Genomic DNA, 21,282 nt, shown 5'->3' on the forward strand with positions numbered 1-21,282 from the left:
TATAGTGTTAGCTAATTTTTAATAGTGAAATTGTAATTAGTCGCCTTTGATATTTAATTGTTGTAACATGGGTGTAGGGATATTGGCTTGTTATTTATAAGACCCGAAGCCGTGAGCGCTTAGCACTGGCTAACTGAGGTCCTACAACACGCCAACATCCCGACCCACTTATGGTAATAATTGATTTTTAGCTAACATATCAAAACGTGACCGCCTTAGTGGACCATTTGATTGGCATGGGATTCAAACTAGTCTTTCGTCACACATGGAAGTGATTTATTTACCTAGGTTAGGAAGTCATTTCTCAAACTGGACTGTCAACTTTTACTTCGGTAGACAAGATTGAGCTAGAGAGTTGCAACAGTTGGTAGATCATTAGTGTTGTGTTTGGCTAGAGACTGCAGTATCATATACGCTATTTGTGGTTTGTTAATTAAGTGTAGCCGTATATACTAAGCGTGCAGCTAAGTGCTTTGTAGTATAGAATTGCTAGGTAATTGAATAAATGGTTATTGTTCGTTAATCGTGGGAAGTGATGTTATATAGCACCTGCAATAGACCAATGAGCGCACCTTAAGGTCACGTGATATGTTATAATGAGCAGTAAAACTATAGGCACCAACCTGTGATTGAACGGATTTCGATTGTATGCTACGTACGAACATGAATTACTTGCAAACTACTTCACTAGGCCAGCGCCAATGTCAATGGATCCGGTGAGAGATGGCTCTGTGAGAAGGCACGGATGCTACTGTAGGTACATAAGCTGAATGCAAGTGAAGAAGCAATACAGTGCAAACCCTCCGCGTGCCGTAGATTTAAACTATGCAGCATATTTAAATATAACATTTATTTGGTCACGTGTTACTCGGTTGCCTAGCAAATCGCCTAGTCGGTCGTACGTCCCACTGTAATGTGACAAAACGTACCGCAAACTGAACAGTGTAACAGTACACTTACATCGCAATGTTTTAGTAAGTTACGCACACAACCATGCACGTAACGACGTGTCTCTAATCTAATTGACTGAACTTCCACAATTACACGTTCTAGACAACAACAGTACGTTCCACCGGCTGGCCTAGATCAATTGAACCCCCCTCAGCCAGTGTAGAAATTCATCTATCCAAATTGTAGTCCGCTTGGACTACATGCATGACAACAATGTTTACAACCCCCTGTTTGATTAAACTCATCACATAGAGTTACTACACTCTCGGGAATGTAACTCCAGCACGTGGTCGAGCACGTGAATACGGGCGCGGGAGGAGAGGACTGGGTACACGAGGATGCGCAACTCTCTACTTTGAGAAACATCCCAACAATCCGTTGACATCATGTCCGATACACCAACCATTACCACCCTAACATCCTTAGTACACTGTACACGTGTACTAGCAACACTGAAGACCTACTCAGTCCTGATGTAATCAACTAATCAAGGCCAGACATGTAACCAGCTGGTCTGTTTCTCAAATGAAGCTACAATGTGAATGGATGGCGTTACAGTACAGTACCCTAATTGAACAAAATTCATCATACAAAACAACGTACAGTTTCCCATAACTCACCACTATATCATGCCAGCCATGTGAAGAACACGATGCAATAAGCCCAACACCCACCCACACCTACATCATTCATTTTCCTATATTCGGTCAACCTGTCACTTTGCAGTAACAGCAGCTACAGTAGTTTCAGCTGCAGCTTGTCCGGCACTCCTTACTGCCCGACTCTGAGCAAACTCCTCCTGTGCCTGCCGTACGGTCATTCCCGAGGTCCGATAATATCGATGAATCTGAAGATAAACCCCAAACATAATCTTACCAATTTACCAGCACTCCATAAAGTCAACTACAAACAAGTCATTCTGTTTTCTGTTCCAGATCACTGCTGACCTGCAGTGTCATGAATTATGGTATGGTATACAGCTGACTGACTAACAGTTACAATGCACTTCCTCATTCAATTAGGTAAGTATAACAAACACACTTACCCTCAGTAGAAGAATTACTGAAAGGGTACCACATGCTGCCCAAAAGGTCGCCGATACGATGCAAATGATACCAGCAGCAGTGTTCTTGTCGACAGCTTTGAAAGCAAGAATGAAGCCCCTACAAAACCAAATAGTACGTAGTGATCAAATACAGATACAGTTTACTGCATAGTTACTAAGTATGTATCACAGACACATGCATACGACTGCCTCATTTCTCTGCTATGAAGAGTTGGTGATGGAACGGGATGAACAAAATTGTGAAATACTTGAGATTAGTTATGCTAGTCATTCACATATCCACATACCATCACACTTACCTCATTTATCCAGTACACGATACTATCAGACAACCAAGGACACTTTCAAGGCAACTAGCTACTAAAGTAGCAAAATTCGTACACAGCATGCTGACACATGCAGGCAGGAGGATAAACAATGCTCGTCTTACATGTTTCCTGACTTTGGTATCCCGATTGCATACACAATAAATGCAAGAATTTGAAAAAAGAAAACAAAGAAAAAGATCATGAACCACATGGAGCTATCACTCCTGTAATAAATAAAATACCAAGTTAAAGTCAAGCACAATGCAAAGCGCACGATTCCGTACTTGAATGCTTTGTACACTGGCCAGTACCAACATACAAATGAGCACGGTACCGCAAGTACAAACCACAGCAACGAAAAGCCAAATCCTTCTCCACCATCGGCGTCAACCGCAAAAGCAGCAATGTAGGCGATCTCATTCAGACACCAAGAAGCAAACAGCACTACACAACAACAACAACAACAGCAACAACAAACATCTCGATGTGCACAAATGACGACCGGTAGAAGAGACTTACACCACCAGAGGAGCCACATGTGTCTCACCCTGGCCTGGCTGTCAGGTGGTATGTCGTCCTTTATGTTATGATAGAAACACGGTTGGCATGGACACTTGGCAGGTAACGGTGGGAAGTTGTTCTTCCTCTCTTTTGTCACAAGGCCCGATGTCGGCGTAGGCTGCTGCTCTTGGAGCCTTTCTTCGTGTGCCTTTCCGAGCTCCTACACGACAAGTACGGCAATATATCAAACAAAATTGAGTTACAACATCGGAATGTGTGTGTGTGTGTGTGTGTGTGTGTGTGTGTGTGTGTGTGTGTGTGTGTGTGTGTGTGTGTGTGTGTGTGTGTGTCACTGTGTGGTGTGTGTGTTTGTGTGTGTCAGTGAGACACAGCAATCGCCAATGATAGTGCTTCAACATTCAGTTAAGATTGTGGTAGTCGAGATGGACAAAAGTAAAGATGTACTAAATAGCTACCACTCGGGGATTTCCCTATCCTACATTCTGTAATGTTAGTCCTACCCCTATTTCTATACAATAATTAGAAGTAGACGTACAGGCCACTCACAGTCATTACATTTCCCTGTCACAGTTCTGTTGTATGCCAATGTACACATCTAAACATTTTCTCAATTATAGGCATTGTATATGTCCAAATAAGCAATGCTGCCCCGGGCTGTAAATCAAACACAAAATGACTTGACAAACAGACTAACATTGGACAGCTGGTAGAGATCCATAAAGCCAGTGCACATTAATCTTCTATCATGTCATTGTGTGCAGGGAACAGGACCAAGACGGAAACACGTGCAAGCTTAGAGAGTGCGTTTCTATAAAAGGTTCGATTGGTAGGTGTTGACATGACAAACATCAGACACAAAGTCCGTTTTCGTTCAAAGCAGTAACGCCTGTGCGTGGAGTCAAATTACTGCCAACTTCACTAATATCTCGTTTACACTGACACGACAAATGAGGACCGGCCAGCCCGTTCGAGTATTCCAGCTGGGTGTGAACTGTTGACCGAGCCAGCACACGTTTACACTGCAAGGTTGCAAACGGGCCAGATAGGCGTGTTTCATAATCACATGACTGTCACGTGTCTTAATACGTATAAAACATGGACACTAGGAGTTGCTTTGTGTGTGCTCTTGTTTAATTAATTAAAACCGAAAGATAGAGTGTGGCGGGTGAAGTGGAGCAAGAGCCTGCAGTTATCGTGCAAAAGAGTCGTGTTTTGAAATCGCTATTAGTCTAGAAAACGAGCAGTGCTACTGCTTGTGATGACGAGCTGACTCTCGTCACTCTACAACGAAGTCAGATGGAGACTTTCGTTGTCAGACCACGCCATATCTGGGAATAATACATTTGCACATGCTTTATCGATATTCGACTGAGCCATCTAGCCTACTCGCGTTTGCACTACGCGACGGGACCGGGCTGCACCGAGCCAGCTCACTCAAATTGAACGGGCTGAGTGAGCCCACTCTGGCCGCTCCCAACTTGGCCCAGTCGCATTTACACTGGCACGTTGGACCAGGTAGCACAGAGCTGGCATGGTCCGGACTGTTCGAACGTCCCAGTGTAAACGGGGTATTAGATGTCCTTTACTAAGTTAATACAGTAGTATACATGAGGTTCTCATCTGTGATATAGCTAAACTGCAGACTTTCAAGTTTGGTTTTTTATAATTATTAATATTAATATTAATATTAAGTATACATTTTAGGTAGTTCTTCTTGCAAGCAAACGCCTTCAGCACCACTAGTAGGCAAATGAGAAGTGGTATCCTCATGCTAAGACTTTATAAAGTCTACAAGCAGAGCAGCCCCGCACAAACCAACTAGGGACAACAGTCTTTAATCCGCACGCTACAATAATTGACAGAAGAATTGAACAGTGCATGTCTCCCATCTGCAGTAACACGTCGTTGGCCGTATAGCTAGATACTCATTTTCCGACCTGGCTGGATGCCCAGCTAATTTACGTATCTGGTATGTGTACACATGTATACGACAGATTTTTCTAGTTCCACGAGACAGACCTATTAGAACAATCGTGATTTGCTAATCCCTTTCGCTGCTTTTACATACGTAGATTTGGCAAAAATAATATGTCCTTACACTATCGTAGTTACTACAAGCGCATGAGCAATCAGAATAAAAAATAAAAAAGAAATTGGTGTGAGGCTAAAATTGGTGCACAATTTTCTTCTTGTGGCCTAAATCTGTTGAATTAATTCAGACATTTACGGTGCATCTATGTATCACCACAAATAACTAAATCGATGCACTAACCGCAGTTCTATCAAGATTCAAAACTGGAATATCATTCAATTCTGATTTCATCTGGTCTGTAGCAAAACAGGCACAAACAGTCACTGGCAGGGTTCTTGCTAGAGATTCTTGGGAGCGTGGTGGGATGGGCGGACCCACGGCATGCAGTATGCTCTTCACAGTCGAACAGGACACCAGACTCTACCCCGCCTTCTGGATGTCAAAAAGAGGGAGGGGCTGGCTACACGAGACTACCGGACATGTGCACAGGAGCTGATCCCAAGTGAGATAGGCCTTGCATTGTAGCTATTTCGTGTACATAAGTTCAAGCTCTGGGAAGGAAATCAACTTCGATCACCAGTAAGCCCTTCATAGCAATGTTCATATATAGCGCATGCACAAGTTTTGCGGACAAAACTACATAAAGTCTGTCTAGTCAGGCGTTGATCAATGTGGACCACTGTTGTCACTTCACAAAAAGCCATAACTACTCTAGAGTAGATTCTAGGTGCTACTTCCTACACAAGAGATTGCCTTCCGGATCACTGGAAGGGCATCCGGGACTAGAATCAGAGGCAACACATCCAGAACTACAATCAACATTTGTGTGTACGTTTGAACGAGCATCCTGCGCTATTCTGTAAAAGGCTAGATAAGTAGGGTGTTATTTTGTAAGATGCTAGATGTGACTATTGTCGCCTTTACTAAGTATATATAATATGAATTAGTAGTATGGGATTCTCAAACATTCCTTAGCTGTAAAACTTTACACTCTTATCTACCATTTCTGAGTGTGGCGCAATCCTACTGGAGCTTGGCACAGTGCCACGCTGTAGCGAGAACCCTGAGTCAGTGTACAAGATCCACCGGTGAGCGGAAGACTGTTGTATGCAATGTTGTGCCAAATGTGGTCTGAAATATTAGCATGTTCAAACATGATGTTACATCCACAAACATATGAAACAATAACATGTGAAACAATAACATGTGAAACAATAACATAATGACCAAATCAACCAAACAGACTAAACTTATCATAACCATTTTAGTAGTAGCACTTGCCTACAGGGCATGGTATCCCTAATAGGAGCAACTACAACCGCTTCTCTTCATTCCTCGCATTCAACCTGTAGCCAATCTAATGCGCTTGACCACAAAAAATTGTAGTGACTCCAACTCTGCTAATGCAGTCGTTGTTGTGACTGACATCAAAAGAATTCAACACTCCAACACTGAGGTTGATGTACTGACTGACATTTAGCAATGAATACCTTCTAAGAGGACAACAGGACTTTGACCTCACATCCAGTGCTAATGTAAAGCTACAATGAACCCTAATACAAAACTACCTGGATGTGCAAGGTATCCAACACCTACACATTGGAAACGTCGGCTCACTATTCATAATCGGCCTTCATGACTCCGCGGTAAAGCGTTTCCTGTCTCAACTCTCTGGGTAGAAAAGAATAGAAGAGAATGACAGAAATAAGTCGGGCATGCACTGTTACTTTAGAATGAACACATACATACCATCCCACTGTTGAAAGCTATGAGGGAAGGGACTGGACTTCGAAGTCAGGTGACTTGCAAGAAGCGGTATACTAATGGGGTTCTATTTGCCCCAAATATTTGTGGCTGACTGGTTGACTATATGACTATCTGGATGTCACACTTCAGGGATGTATGGTATGCAAGCAGTGACCAGTGTGTCGCATGCGCAACAAAAGAAAATGAGCAGACAGCCAATCACGAGGTGTTGTTCGACATGAGAGAACATTTGGCCAGAAAGACGACGTCACTTTTTATCAGAAACAACAGAAACACATTTCAAGTGACGCTACCTGGAAATCTTGGAGTATGCAATCTTGATGCCGTAGTATGCGTAAACGTGAAGCGTAATGCGTGCTTTACGACTTTGTTGCTAATGTGAGTCACTAGCTATGAAGGTATTCTAGACACAATTTAGACTGTATGAACTTTACCTTTCCCCGAACTGCTTTTGCACGTGACGTCTCATGACTTCTAGACTGCCGCCGATTCTAAAATGGAGGCTCTAGAGCGATGGGGAGCAAAGCAATTGGTGGGGTCAAGAGCGGGAGCACCCAGCTGGCAGTACTGTTCACCACCCTTGCCAGTGTTGCCATTTGGAGTATAGCTTCGTAGCTATATTTGAAGTGACACTCGACAGAGGTTCACGTATTGCTATAGTATTTTGTGTTCAATTATCCGAATCCGGCATTCAATTATCCGATTCATGCCTTCAATTATCCAAGGTTCTGTCATAGAAGTACCAAATTTATAGCAATAATTACTTCAGTCTGATACGTATGTCAAAACCGCACACATTTCTTTCATGACGTCTTTCTGTGATGCTCACTCACGTTTCAGCTGAACAATAAATAATTGATTCGATCAAGGTGGGAAGGCAATAATTAGTAAAATTCGAGCTCTTTGATTAGCTAAACACCCGCCAACAACGCATAATGAACTGTTGCATGGTATCACGCAGGAAGCGTGCAGCTTACAAAGTTTGCAGATTACACCACGCGCAAACTGATTGACAGAGCAAGGCGTTGTAGGCTTCCTAGACATGTAGATTTAGTTCGCTCCCAACAGCTTAGTTAAACCTCCACAAAAACGTGGGACACCAAGATTAGTTCAAAGCAAATTAATGTACAACACACGCTAAAAATTCACGCTAACATCAAGATTAATTACAAAATATTGCATCTAGACAGCTGATGAATGATGATATCTGAACAGTTGCCCAACCGCAGATTACGTAAGTTATTTAGTTTTCCATGATATTGCACAGCCATAAGCAACGGACAATTGAATGCCTGACTCGGACAACTGAACGCCCAATTCGGATAATTGATTGTCTGAATCGGATAATTGAATGCCAAATTCGGATAATTGAATGCCAAATTCGGATAATTGAACGCAAAATACTACAGTAATAGTGCAAATGTCACACATCAAGCTCACTTATAGATTCACGTAAAATCAAGTACTGTACACGTACAGTAAAGCTGTGCTAGCAACTATGCATACCACACCTTGCGTACGTGATCAATCATCTGGTGCGAGCAACCACTCGCTGGGCACCGAACCTTGCATAATAAATTCGCTTTCTCGGTGTTCAAAATTTTATGGCAGACGCGGTCGTCAGCTAGGCAACCTCAAAGATTTTCAGTCGTCACGAGTTTAGGACTATAACATATATTTCATAAATATCAAATAAATAGAGTGATGTTGTGGCAAGTACATGAAATCCCAGGACAGAGAGGGGGTGGGGTGTCACTTTCAGTCTGCATAAAAAGTTTTGGGTCCACCATAACTTGAGTGACTTTAGTCATCAGGATGGTAATCTCGCTGGTGTAATTGGTCGTCACATGAACTCAGTCAGTTACCGTATTCGCCCGTAATAACGCCCATACCAAAATAACGCCCATACCAAAATAACGCCCATACCAAAATAACGCCCATGCCCGTATATACGCCCATGTGCAATAGGTCAGAACTCTCAGCCCGAAAAAAAACCATACCAACTATAGACCCATGCCCACGTATAAGCCCAGGATACGCATGCGCAGACAAAACAAAATGGGGTCCAAACATTTGTCTCTGTCTGTGTGAGTTTGATGAGGTGGTGTCAATGGTGAGTGAAAGTGCGTACCGCTAGCCTCATGTCTTTGTTGCAATTACTGACCCTGATGCTCTTGACGGGCTTCAGGCCGACCACGTGTGTAGTGTTTAGTTTCTGCGTGTAGGCTAATGCTGTATGGATATATGGATATCAGTACCTTTGATCTTGCAAATGGATAATTGCAAGCATTTGTGGTATTTCTGTCTTCAAGTATTTAGATGATGACTGGCCAAACGACAGCATTTTGCGACCATGTATACACCTAGGACCAAAATAATGCCGATGCCCTAGTATACGCCCAAAAAAGTGTTTCTTTTCTATACGCCCAGAGCACTATTACGGGCGAATACGGTAGTTGTCAAATGACAACTTGATAATCGCTTTTTCGGTGACTGTTGTCTACTAGCTACCACGTGTCCAATGCAAACAGCAAGCCGCCAATCTCAAGTTATGATTCACAAAAAGCATCTACTACGGTCACTCTGCCACAACCTACCGAAGGCTGACGTGTACCCTCCTTAAAGTATCAGCTGATGACACTCTTGCCATCCATGTTAGCTCTAGTGTGTGTGTGTGTGTGTGTGTGTGTGTGTGTGTGTGTGTGTGTGTGTGTGTGTGTGTGTGTGTGTGTGTGTGTGTGTGTGTGTGAATAAACCATTTTACAACAGTCATCTTGCAAGTCCTGAGCTGCTACATCTCTCTAAGTGGCAACTATTTGTAAGGACAATGTCAGTTGGCAGTCACCAGTTCGAGCACTACCTTTTAATAACGATCTATGACAGATAAATCTGGTGAAACAATTAGCAAAAAGTGTGGAAGACTTCACACACAAAGCAGTGTTCTCCACAAGGCAACAAACTCTGTGGTAGTGATGCTATATCACAATGCAATGGCACTAAATTTGACAAAAAATTGAGTAGATGGCCTGCTCCTCGTTTTTGCACACAATTCCAATAAATTCAAATAAATCTAAATAATCAAACAATTTACAGCTTTGTTTGAGCTGAAGACTACGAAGGTTCAACACTGCCTGTACAAGATTAGTCACGACATGTCCACATTATTTCTTGTTCCAAAAATGCTGTATGCATTACATATGTCTGCGTAAGAGACTACATCACGCTACAGCACCAACATGCAAGGGTATCAAAACTGGACGATTGGTGGATCATTCTGAACTTATGACATCCTACAGACCTCGCTAACCCAATACACCTCACTAACCCTATAGACCTCGATAACCCTATAGACCTCGCTAACCCTATAGACCTTGTGACCTGTCCTTGATAATGCACCAATTACATAATGCCTGTTGCTACAGTGTGACTACGACGGAAGTGAGAGCTGCTAGATCACATTTTACATCGATTACCACAGATATTTCCAACAGATGGGGACGAGAGGAAGCAAGACTGAATGCTAAATTGCTGGCTACCAAGATGCCTTTACTTGCCAACTGCAAATACTGAACTTAGAGGGCAATACAGAGTCTACAGAGACTTACTGTGTTATGAGCATGACAGTAAATGAGACAGTGACTAGGTAGTCTACTAGTAACACAAGAGTAACGTCTGGTTACGCCAGATCATCTCCTTATGCAGGAGCCACCAAGCCTAACTGATCACTACTCCAGTGTTTCCACGGGGAGTGTCTTCATACACGTTTCACTTGTCTTGTACAGCACTACAACAGTAATCAATTCAAAGGTTGAACTGACATGAAATCATTGATTTAAAAGATCCGCACTGAACTTGCAAAATTCAGCAATTTCAGCTATAATTCAGCCTATTGTCAACATTGGTCATTCAGCAGCAACTTTGCTATGAATGAGACTTCACAGCTAACACAAAAACTATTTCAGTTCGATGCCACATAGGCAATAACCACTAGGGATGGTCACAATACATCAACTTCAATAGTGTGTCTACTGGACACATGCAAATGAAAAGGGTTGACATGAGCAGGTGCTAGACGCCTTACGTGAATATAAAGGCAGCTGTATCATGTGTAGATTAATCAGAAGAGCCAAAGCAATGTACAGAAAAGAACAGTTACATAGGCATGGATTCTGGTTACTCGGCAAGCAGTCCCTATCAACTGCTAAAGGTATTACAAAGTGTTGCCAAAGTCTGGTTGGTGTTCAAAGAAAAGTAAGCAGGTAGACTACAAAACAATTCCACAACTCTCTGATATACGTGTTCTACCTCTTCTCTACTGCATCTTGTCATTCATGCAGAAAAGTCTCAACTCATTTAACACGTCAGCAGGAGCAATATTGAAGAAAATGACCAAAATCGTTCTTCCTGCTGCCTACCTCCCTCCCTTCTTCTGATGTCTAAACTACTCAATGGGACAAACCTGCCTGCCTACAGGTTGACAGAGATCAGCAATTCTGACATTCCCAATAAAAAAGAGGTAAGAATTTAAAGTCTAACTTTCACAAGTCAATGTTTCTAGTCCAAGAAAAATTTGAACCTTTAGATAGCCCACTGCCACATTCTATCACTACTGAATTCTGAAGCACAGATCAACACTGATGTCGTTACTTACATCGTCTTGTACTATAGGTCTTTCCTCTCCTGGATACTAAAGAACACACAGTATATTCAAACAGCAACAGAAGATGAAGACAATAACACCAACCGTGTCGCTGTAAGTAGGAGGACTAGGATATGCTGCAGGCTCCGGCTTAAAGACAGGAGGCTGAGTGGGAGGCGCAGGCTTAGCCACAGGAGGTGGCACAGGTTCTGCAGCGCTCTAAAGCGACGAAAACGCAAGTAAAACCGTTTCCAAACCCAACCAATGACCCTCCTTACTGTAGTCGTGGGTTCCGGATGATTATCATCGGCAAACGGGTTGTAGTCTTCTATACCACGAGCTGCGGAGCTAGTGGCCTCCGTAACCGACGGGTCCTACAAACAGACATGTGACACTATTTTTACCCAGTCATATCGTCGCTCTGTGTAGCAGTTGCTATCTGAGTTACTGTTGCAATGAGAACGTCTTCGTGTGCAATAGAAAGCAGCCGCCAGCGACGCTAAAACTACGGCTATAGCCGTTCTTTACACGAAACTTACGGCAAACGGATTTGCGGCTTCGTGAGGGTCTGCAAACGGGTTGCTGTCATATCCAGACATGACGTGATGTCCTGATTCGGGTCCTCTGTTCACGATTTACTAAATTTGCGTGCACTCAGACGTCTTGGGCACTAATGGTGAGCTCCAACCTGTCGCGTTGTACAAATACGACAAACTTTCACTGACTCAAAAGTGATGACACAGTCACGTGGTGGCTGACGGCTAGAAGAAACCCGGATAAGCCAAAGATGGCCGATGAATCAGTGCATGCCAAGAAATCTTTGAATAATGATTCTAGATAAGGATGCGTATACAGCAAATTGTTGCAGATGTGTGCAAGGTAACCGAGACGCCTTCGAAATTGGAACCAGACATCACCAGCGAATCTCCGCTGACGTCGACTACATCCGGGATCCTATAGCTACCTGTCAACACTCTAGAGCTAGCGCTAGAGGCCTTCAATTGAATGATTCAATTATGTTTCAACGTTTGAAATGTTTGCACGTAGCCTATCTCTAGCTTAGACGGAAATTGGCACAGTCACATTTTTGTCTTCTAGTACCAGAGTTGCCAACTCACACGCAACTTGCGTGAGTCTCACGCAAGTTCCTTCAGGTAGCACGCTCACACGCAAGGAACCCAGATCTCACGCAACTTTTAGATTGCTGGAAGATCTAGGCACACGTGTACAGTGAAACTGTAGGTTCACCATAGATTCACGTAAAAATCTGTAGTGTCTGATAGAAATCTAAAATCTAACGAGACTGCCGTAAAGTGATCGATCATTACGAATAACCAACCCAGGCAAGTCTAGTTCTGAAGCTGTCAAACATATTCAGCCAATTCTAGTATTGTACTGGTCGGCGCATCCATAATTTCCCTCCTCCTTTTCAACTTTCGGACGTCGTCATGAAGTACGAAAGAGGGAGGGGCTGATTACGCGAGACTGATTTACTGCATGCCTAAACTATATTGGTTTATCGTTACTAGCAGAAATTCTAATTCTGTGAGTACTTGCTAGATAATTATTGTCTAATGCGTATTGACACACTATGTGTTGTTTTTTAGATATTTAGGTATTAGTTTTGTGACCACGCCTATATGTAGATATAAAGTACTGATGAAAATCTGAGATCTCACTCATTTTCAGTATTCCTGGTTGGCAACTCTGTTCTACTGTTGACTATTCTAGAACTAAAATGTGTAAAAACCAGGCCTGCGCATGAATGAATGAATGATTTATTTATTTCGCACCTAAAAGGTACAGTTCCCTCTTGGGGCAAACATAAAAACAACTAAGACATAAGACGTACAGCTAACAGACTACAAATACACGAGAATGCATGCGTAATCTATGGTTTGACATAACGCGCGCCTAACCATCACGTGACTTATCACACAGTGCACGTGTGTACTGCTAAATTTACGATACTAAGTACACATGTTTGTTCTTTTAGACAAAAACAATTAGGACAAATAACACAGGCAATGTTCAATAGTTTACAGAACAAATAGCTATTTAGCTAATTAGGATAAATGGCATTCTTGGCAAGTACATACTAGATTGGAAGCTTGAAGTGAATTTGGATTCTGCAAAACAGACAAGAAAACCCAACCAGCCCAGCATATTGATCTGATTATTAGTCAAGTAATGCGCATAGCCAAATATAAACCTGACAAAGCCCAAACTATTAGTACACTAAATGTTTCTGATTAAATTTTGTTCATATCTAGCTAGAGCCAGTAATGGATCAGCTTTGCTGCAATCTCAGTTGCTTTGACTTAAACCAAAGCAAATGCCTAAATTCAATAGAAATAGTTATGGTTAATTAATGCAACTACAAAATACAGTATATGTATAATTAATTAATTAATTAATGACAAGTGATTTGAATTTACGTAAATCGTGAACAGTTTGATTAGGCTTCCTACAGTCTTACAGTGTATGTACAATCAAACTTGTTTAAATAGCTGAATAATTTGAAACTATGTGTCAAATTATTTAGGCTAATTTATCTTATATATCTAAACAATCAATTTAAGTTAATATGAAAAGAAAAGTTAAGAACTAACAAAAACAAGCCTAGAGTAAAAACTGTATTCAATCATTGATTTATGTGTGTGCAATGAAACTTGACGATGATGTGTGATATTCATAGCTAATATGATACAATTATTATTGCCTCCTACTTGAGCTCTAGACTAACAGAATAGCTGTCTTGTCTCCTTTCTTTGAAATGGTTGCATTCATTAACTGCACTTACCGCCATTGATGTCATAGGTTTGCTGTTGTCTCTAGAGAGTTTACATGGTGAAATGCTGGTGCATGGATTCCTCGTTTGTAAACAAGTGGATTCTTTGTTTATATAACTACAACTAGAGTACATATAATCTATACACCAAACATGATCAATAAATCCATGCAGTAACCTTATTGTAGTTGTAATCAAGTAAGGTATTTACTAATGCCAGTCTACCTATGCTAGTGTATTGCCACATGCAATGATTGAAGATCATTCCAATTAAATTATAGCAAGAAGTCTAAACATTTTACTAACTTAATCATCTTCGACTTGAACTGTCAAGAACGCTGCATGGACAGCTAGATGGACGTATATCGTACGTACACTAGATGTCCTCTATATTTTAAAGAGTGCCACTGGCTGCCATAGACAATCACATCTTTACATGATCGATTTCCAAAGTTTGCGTTACATTGTGTGTGTGTGTGTGTGTGTGTGTGTGTGTGTGTGTGTGTGTGTGTGTGTGTGTGTGTGTGTGTGTGTGTGTGTGTGTGTGTGTGTGTGTGTGTGTGTGTGTGTGTTCTACTTCAGTGTATGTATACGTAAGTTTACATTGACTTTAGATATATAGAACAGATCAAATTAAGATTGAAATCTAAACATATTGTAAATAATATATTATCTAAACTGATCAAGTTTGTGTGTATTCTGCTAAATAAATTGTAGTCGTTAATTAAAGTAATTGAATGTTTTTAGTTCACTTTTTCATCTCTAACACAATCTAGAAACAATTAGCTGACCAACTTCAAACATACCCACCACGTCTTTAATCTCATCATACAGAAAAGAATACATTTTGTGAGTTTACGTATTAGCCACATCCACCCACACACGCACGCACGTACACACACACACACACACACACACACACACACACACACACACACACACACACACACACACACACGCACACACAAACACACACGCGCGCGCACACACACACACACACACACACACACACACACACACACACACACACACACACACACACACGCACGCACACGCACGCACACGCTCACACACACAAATGTTGTATTGTTTTAATTGCAAATATTCAAATGCACTAAACGACAACAATTAAGATGAAATATCATTTATTAATTTTGACAACTGGAAATGGTTGTTACTGGATGCAACCTGCAGGATTGGTAAATACTATTATGTCGATCATGCATCTAAAGTGAATTTTCTCTCTAGAAGACTTCAGTTGTTGCAAGCTCCTCCATAGCTATAACCGTGCCAATTCAGTTGTCCATGGATGTATAGCACTCCTGTTACTTCACTTAATTTGTGTACTCATGATACTATTATTATTACATTTACTCAAATTCACTTAATGAACTGTAGTCAGAACACGATTATTATTTATTAATTGATTTTCACTAAATGTGACTTTGTATAGAAACGTTAGTAGACAATCTGATGTATTCTATATATAAGCTCCTTCAGTCTTACCAAGCCTAACATTATGTTCTTATAACAATGTTTTCCATTGGAAACCGAGCTAATCACAATACAGTACGTTGACACCATGCAATTTGAAGCCCACAGAGCAAGTACGTACAGTTATTATCATTCATTACCTTATGATATTATACTTTTCCATAACCCTAGGAAATAAACACTATGACTTGAAAAAGATATCATAATACAACAAAAATTAATTTCCCTATTCTGTATTACAGTCAGTATTCACTAGATAAATTTTTCTTGTAGAATGACACGCTAAACTATTTTTACATTTTGACCACTCTCATAAATCAACACTTGTAGTTTTTCAAATAAGTGTTCATTGTGACGAACACATATAGAAAACCACTGATAGTTGTTTTCATGCTTGTGCTTTAAAAGCTAGTACAGCTGAGCGATCTTTGTTGTGTCAATCCTTTCTGATGTTATGACAACAATAGCAAGCTACACACACACACACACACACACACACACACACACACACACACACACACACACACACACACACACACACACACACCACACACACACACACACACACACACACACACACACACACACACACACACACACACGCACGCACGCACGCACGCACACACGCACACGCACACGCACACGTGCACACACACACACACACACACACACACACACACATTAGCTCTTTTATTTAAATGAAATTGAGGTAATCTCTTCCTTATACTTCGCTGACGCATTCTACATTCTACATGCCTGTGTGCTACATAGTTCCACAGCCGGGCTGGCCACAGTTCCATATGGCTTTCTGGCAGATGAACATGCAATTAACTAATTAAATTTGTACACCAATCACTTACTTCAGTTCCCTGTCACAAAGTTGCAATTTGACATACTCTATCTATCATCTGTTGTTCTTTCAAAGATATAGATCTTGTCCATCTCTATCTGCAGATCCAAGCCATAACTTATTGCAGAGTACCAAACAGTACAGACAGAACCACTGCACTACAACTGTTGTTCTTACATATATTTGATATCTTAATTACTACATCACAACTGATGACAAACAAAATGCAGCAAGAGATAGTAATCTTGCTCAAATGCAATATGTGCCCTTTAAGCCAGGTGAAGATAGCCAATCTTGTTCCCAATGTAATCTGCAGGTGTCCACTGCACATGGTTATGTCACCCCTATTAATGTAACACTTAATTGTAAGCTGGTAATAGGACTGAGACTGCTGACATAACTTGATTACTTGTACATGCACTAGCTATACAACAATCACAAAACAAGAAAGCTGTGGTCCTCCAAACTCCTACTTCCATCTCAATCTGGATATTCAGACATCAGTTACAATCTAACATCTAGATTAATTGTTTTACCCCTACTGTATCTTGCCAAGACCTCTGACTGAACAGAGTGGGTTCCTCCCAATGGGTGGTCATTGGAGCGTGGTACAGTACTTCCACTGAGACTCAGAGTGTTCTTATCAGCTGAAGTGCCTGCTGTGTCTATCTTATCTCGAGGTATAAAAGCCAGACCTATTGGAATCTTTCATCCAGGGAGAGTACCATGCACTTGCTATGAATAATTCTAGTTGCAATTGGCCCACCAGAGTAGAGGGTTTGGTATTTACCCAACAACATTGTGGTCTGTTTTCATAAACAAGAATTGATAATCAAGCAATAACAAGACTTCACTGTCAGGTCTTGGTGTGGAGAAGTAATAATATTTTAGTTGCTGTTAATTGCCTAGTTGAAGTTTCAGATAATAAAACTCGATTCTCTAATTGGTGCATGGGCCCTCATAACATGGATTGCCTCACATGACAGACTACAATACCAGTTTGACTTATCTTGTCAACTTGCTTGAGCTCTGCAAGTCTCCTGCTGTGTACTGGAATCACAATTTGTTTGTCTGTCTAGATGGCACCTAGATATATAGCTGCAATTGCATACTACAATTGTTAGAGCTCTTTCCCTCTTTCCCTAAGTACTCTACAATTTGTGACAACACTGAGCTAAAACAGTACATGCAGCCTATACAAAAGATAATGTCATACCTAGACAGTGTGATCTAACCTACCGACTACACTACACTATTACTGTCTTCAACAGTAAGCCTTTGTTTGACACACTTTCAGACTTAATTTGCTACTGATCAGCTGAGAGCTCTAGCAATGACTCTAATTCTATTGCTGTAGACTCCTGTCATGGTTGCCTAGCTGTCATACAAACCTAACATTAGGTAACACCTCATTGTCTGGTCTTCTATGGTCACAGAATCCCCAAAGGAAAGATTCTTTAGAAAGAAGACAATGTGACTTGATTTAGAGATAATAACAGATTAGCATTGATGCAGTTGTTACAACCTTGTTTGCCAGCAGTCTAAACTCATGTGACCAAGACATGACCTAGCTAATACGCCTGCATCCTGGCCAGATAAGCCCAACCCGTTCTTCGGGTCTTCAGTCTACTTCCTTAATTATCCATTGATCAACAGCACCAAGCTAGCTTTGAGTCTGTCACTGAGATCAGTCCTACACAGTGATATAGTGACACTCTGTTGTTTACAATAATCGTAATTGCAATTGTGCATTGGTATTTGCTGGTGTGTGCGGGTGGCATGTGCCTATCACCGCAACCATGTCCGACATCACTAATATTCCAGTAAACAGCCCGCAAGTACGACTAACGTCAGAGCTCGACCACAACTCTACCTACCAGCGCGGTTTAGCGCATACGAGCTGATCGAGATAATACACAATTATGTATAGCGAATGATTTCGTTCCAACTTCTGGTTTCAATTTCGGACCCCGACCCTTTGCGTAACCGTCCAGACCAAACCAGACTTGGATTGTCCGAAATAACTAGTTTACTTGCTTGTCTAGTTCGTCTAGTTTGCCGTGCTTTTAGTGCCGTCATTATGCGAATTACTGCAATAGAATTAATACAATCGTTTGTTAACGGAACTCTCCGCCTCGTTTACGCTCACTTACTAAACATGCACCCGGAAATGGTCGATTGCGCCCAAAATGTCAACCGAATCAATCGGCTTGCCGTGCCACGCGCTGATACAATCGCCACAAGTGTCGCGATCCGGTCTCTAGCACTAACCAGGCCCAACTTGCTCCCCAATTAGCGACGGGGCGATTTTGTTCCAACAAAACCGCACGTTTGTCAGCAGCAAGAGTGTGTACAATACACAAATGGATGCACGTTTATTACCAGAATGATCCCGCACAAGGATACGAAGCCAACTACACTAACATGTTCGAGGCGGCTTCACTTAGACGACCAAACCGAGGCCACGATGCCTCATCCCCATTAGTCACGATGCAAATCTTCCTATCAGCACTAGAAGAAATCGCATTTCCCCTGGCGGGTGACAAGATCACGACTATCTAGCACCTGGAGTTTAGATTTTCGGCAGGCGATCGCGCTTATGTGCCGCCTAGGTACTTAGGATGTTGCTCTGATTTGTGACTACTGCCTACCACTTACGTAAGAGACGTAATCAGTTTAGAGTTGACAACCGTCGGACACGCCTACCAATTGGTATCTGACACCTATGCGTGTGCTCTGTGTGCCGTGTAAGCTACAAAAGTAACCGCCGAACGGTGCTGCCGCACTCTGCTGCGAGAGAGCGTACTAGGAAGATGCATGTTGCCGTCGCTTTACTGACTTTGATTGTTGTGTCGACGTCGGGCACTTGGTGGTGAGTGTTAAGATACTAGAACAGCTTCATCTTGTTGTTCTCAATCTTGAGTCTTCTCGGTCTTATACACAGGCAGATCGGAGAAGACCTCATGGAGCAGGCAGAACTCTACGGCTCTGCCTTTACGGTCACATGTTCCAAGTATAACTTGACTGCTGAGCAGGAGAGACAGTGCAAGGAGCCATTCAACCGCGACTTTGTGATCAGCATGGGCCAAGGTGTCAACGTCGTTGCTCGCCACTGTAACCAGACGTTCAAGAACAGAAAATGGAACTGTTCCTATTTCGGTGGAAATCACCCGTTCGGTCGGATTGCATATCAGGGTCAGTAAACATTGACATGTGCATGTACATGACATCAGCACAAATATAAACTAAGTCACCCGACCATGTCCGTCACATCACATTGCATAGCATACACACAAAGTGTGGCATTGCTAGACTACGTTTTTGACAGCTTGATGATGCACATCCAATCTGCAATCAAATACGTAGTCGCTCAACTGGCTAACGAGCCCTTTTCCTAGTGTGTCTAAGCTCTGACTTGTTTTCTCTTTCAGAGAGCCGAGAGACTGCCTACTTGTTTGGCATCACATCCGCCATGGCGATGTATACCGTCACTCGAAACTGCGCGAAAGGCAAGATAGACAACTGCGACTGCGGTCCGAATCCTCGCGATGATGCTGACAAACGCGAGGGCTTCACGTGGGGACGATGCACCGAGGACGTGAAGTTCGGTCTCGACGTGACGGAGCGATTTATCGACGCAGCAGAGAGACCCAACAGCGGGGGCGGCTACGATGCAACAGAGCTGATGAACCTTCACAACAACGAGGCAGGCAGACTGGTGAGTAACTTTCGTTGTAAGAAAATTTCAGAGATAAGTTATTGCCAAACCATAGGACAGTGCTTAAACTAGACCTAGCCTGAATGCACAAATACGTAAGTCCAGAATTGTGAGATTAACAGATGACAGTTCGTAATTCAGACTTGCTAAAGCTGATGTAGACTGATACTAAACTACTATCTGTCTCATCATCCATGTATCTATCTATCCTTACTTATTGTTTCTATCTATCAATCAGTTTATCTGTCTATCTGTGTAAACTCAATCATCCAAAATACGTCTTAAGTGCTTGACAATATGGTCATCTCTCTATCTACTAATACTCCCCTTGAATTACCAATAATTATTTAAATTCTAGATGGTCAAGAACGACATGGTGAGAGTTTGCCAGTGTCACGGCTTTTCGGGATCATGCGAAGTAAAAACCTGCTGGAAAGAGATGATTCCTTGGAAGGAGGTATTCGAGAATTTAAAGGACAAGTACGACAGCTCAGTAAAAGTAGAACTGGACAAGCGATCGAACAGACTAAGGAACTACCATGCCAGCGACAAGCGATTCCAAGACGAAGACATGGTCTATCTCAAAGACTCGCCAAACCTCTGCGACTACAACCAGGTGACAGGATCGCTAGGAACACAAGGTCGAAATTGCTCGTCGAAAAGCAATGTCGACAACTCTTGCACTGTACTCTGTTGCGGCCGTGGCTATGTCACACGAGAAAGCATCGAAGAATCATCCTGTTACTGTCGACTCAAGGGATTTAGACTACATTGTGAAACATGCACAAAACCGATAATAGAACACTTTTGTAAATGATCTTAGTCCCAAGCCTCTTCTAGTGCTCAACATATGAGATGCCAGACAATTAAAAGTTTCCTATTCTAAGTCTTCCATGTATATAGAAGGACAAGTTTGCAGTAGCCATAACGATCAGCATTTCAAAGCTTTAGGTAACCAGACTAGTTGGCTGTCCTTACTTTTCTACAGTTTATTTATAGAAAATAGATGGTGTAGATGTGTTCAACCTGACTTGCTAGTCAAACAACAGTGTGGACTAAATACCTGGTGGTGGGCCACGTGCATGGCAATGAGAAGACTCATGCCCGATTACCACCCAGCTTAGGCACACAGTGGACCACAATC

General features: G+C 42.0%; 2 protein-coding genes across 2 annotated transcripts; one reads left to right on the plus strand and one right to left on the minus strand.

Annotated features, from left to right (window-relative positions):
- Window positions 1-1,451: 1,451 nt before the first annotated feature.
- On the minus strand, window positions 1,452-12,058 carry LOC134192378 (secretory carrier-associated membrane protein 2-like). Its single transcript, XM_062661118.1, has 9 exons — window positions 11,825-12,058; window positions 11,564-11,659; window positions 11,391-11,504; window positions 11,298-11,333; window positions 2,845-3,046; window positions 2,610-2,769; window positions 2,448-2,549; window positions 1,997-2,114; window positions 1,452-1,798 (listed from the first exon to the last, which is right to left on the minus strand). The coding sequence occupies exons 1-9, from the start codon at window positions 11,882-11,884 to the stop codon at window positions 1,667-1,669; spliced, it is 1,020 nt and encodes a 339-aa protein (XP_062517102.1). The 5' UTR covers window positions 11,885-12,058; the 3' UTR covers window positions 1,452-1,666.
- A 7,148-nt stretch (window positions 12,059-19,206) lies between these two features.
- Window positions 19,207-21,168, plus strand: LOC134191971 (protein Wnt-5b-like). Its single transcript, XM_062660626.1, has 4 exons — window positions 19,207-19,292; window positions 19,365-19,615; window positions 19,852-20,138; window positions 20,497-21,168. The coding sequence occupies exons 1-4, from the start codon at window positions 19,234-19,236 to the stop codon at window positions 20,953-20,955; spliced, it is 1,056 nt and encodes a 351-aa protein (XP_062516610.1). The 5' UTR covers window positions 19,207-19,233; the 3' UTR covers window positions 20,956-21,168.
- The last annotated feature ends 114 nt before the right edge of the window (window positions 21,169-21,282 follow it).

The sequence above is a fragment of the Corticium candelabrum genome, chromosome 16 (genome assembly GCF_963422355.1).
Source record: "Corticium candelabrum chromosome 16, ooCorCand1.1, whole genome shotgun sequence".
NCBI lineage: Eukaryota > Metazoa > Porifera > Homoscleromorpha > Homosclerophorida > Plakinidae > Corticium > Corticium candelabrum.

Coding starts and splice junctions, on each gene's coding strand:
- LOC134192378 (XM_062661118.1), bottom strand. CDS start 11,884: ATGTCTGGATATGACAGCAACCCGTTTGCAGACCCTCACGAAGCCGCA. Junction 11,505..11,563: donor ATCCGGAACCCACGACTACA/GTAAGGAGGGTC, acceptor TCGTCGCTTTAG/AGCGCTGCAGAACCTGTGCC. Junction 1,799..1,996: donor CAGTAATTCTTCTACTGAGG/GTAAGTGTGTTT, acceptor GTTTATCTTCAG/ATTCATCGATATTATCGGAC.
- LOC134191971 (XM_062660626.1), top strand. CDS start 19,234: ATGCATGTTGCCGTCGCTTTACTGACTTTGATTGTTGTGTCGACGTCG. Junction 19,293..19,364: donor TCGACGTCGGGCACTTGGTG/GTGAGTGTTAAG, acceptor TCTTATACACAG/GCAGATCGGAGAAGACCTCA. Junction 20,139..20,496: donor ACAACGAGGCAGGCAGACTG/GTGAGTAACTTT, acceptor TTTAAATTCTAG/ATGGTCAAGAACGACATGGT.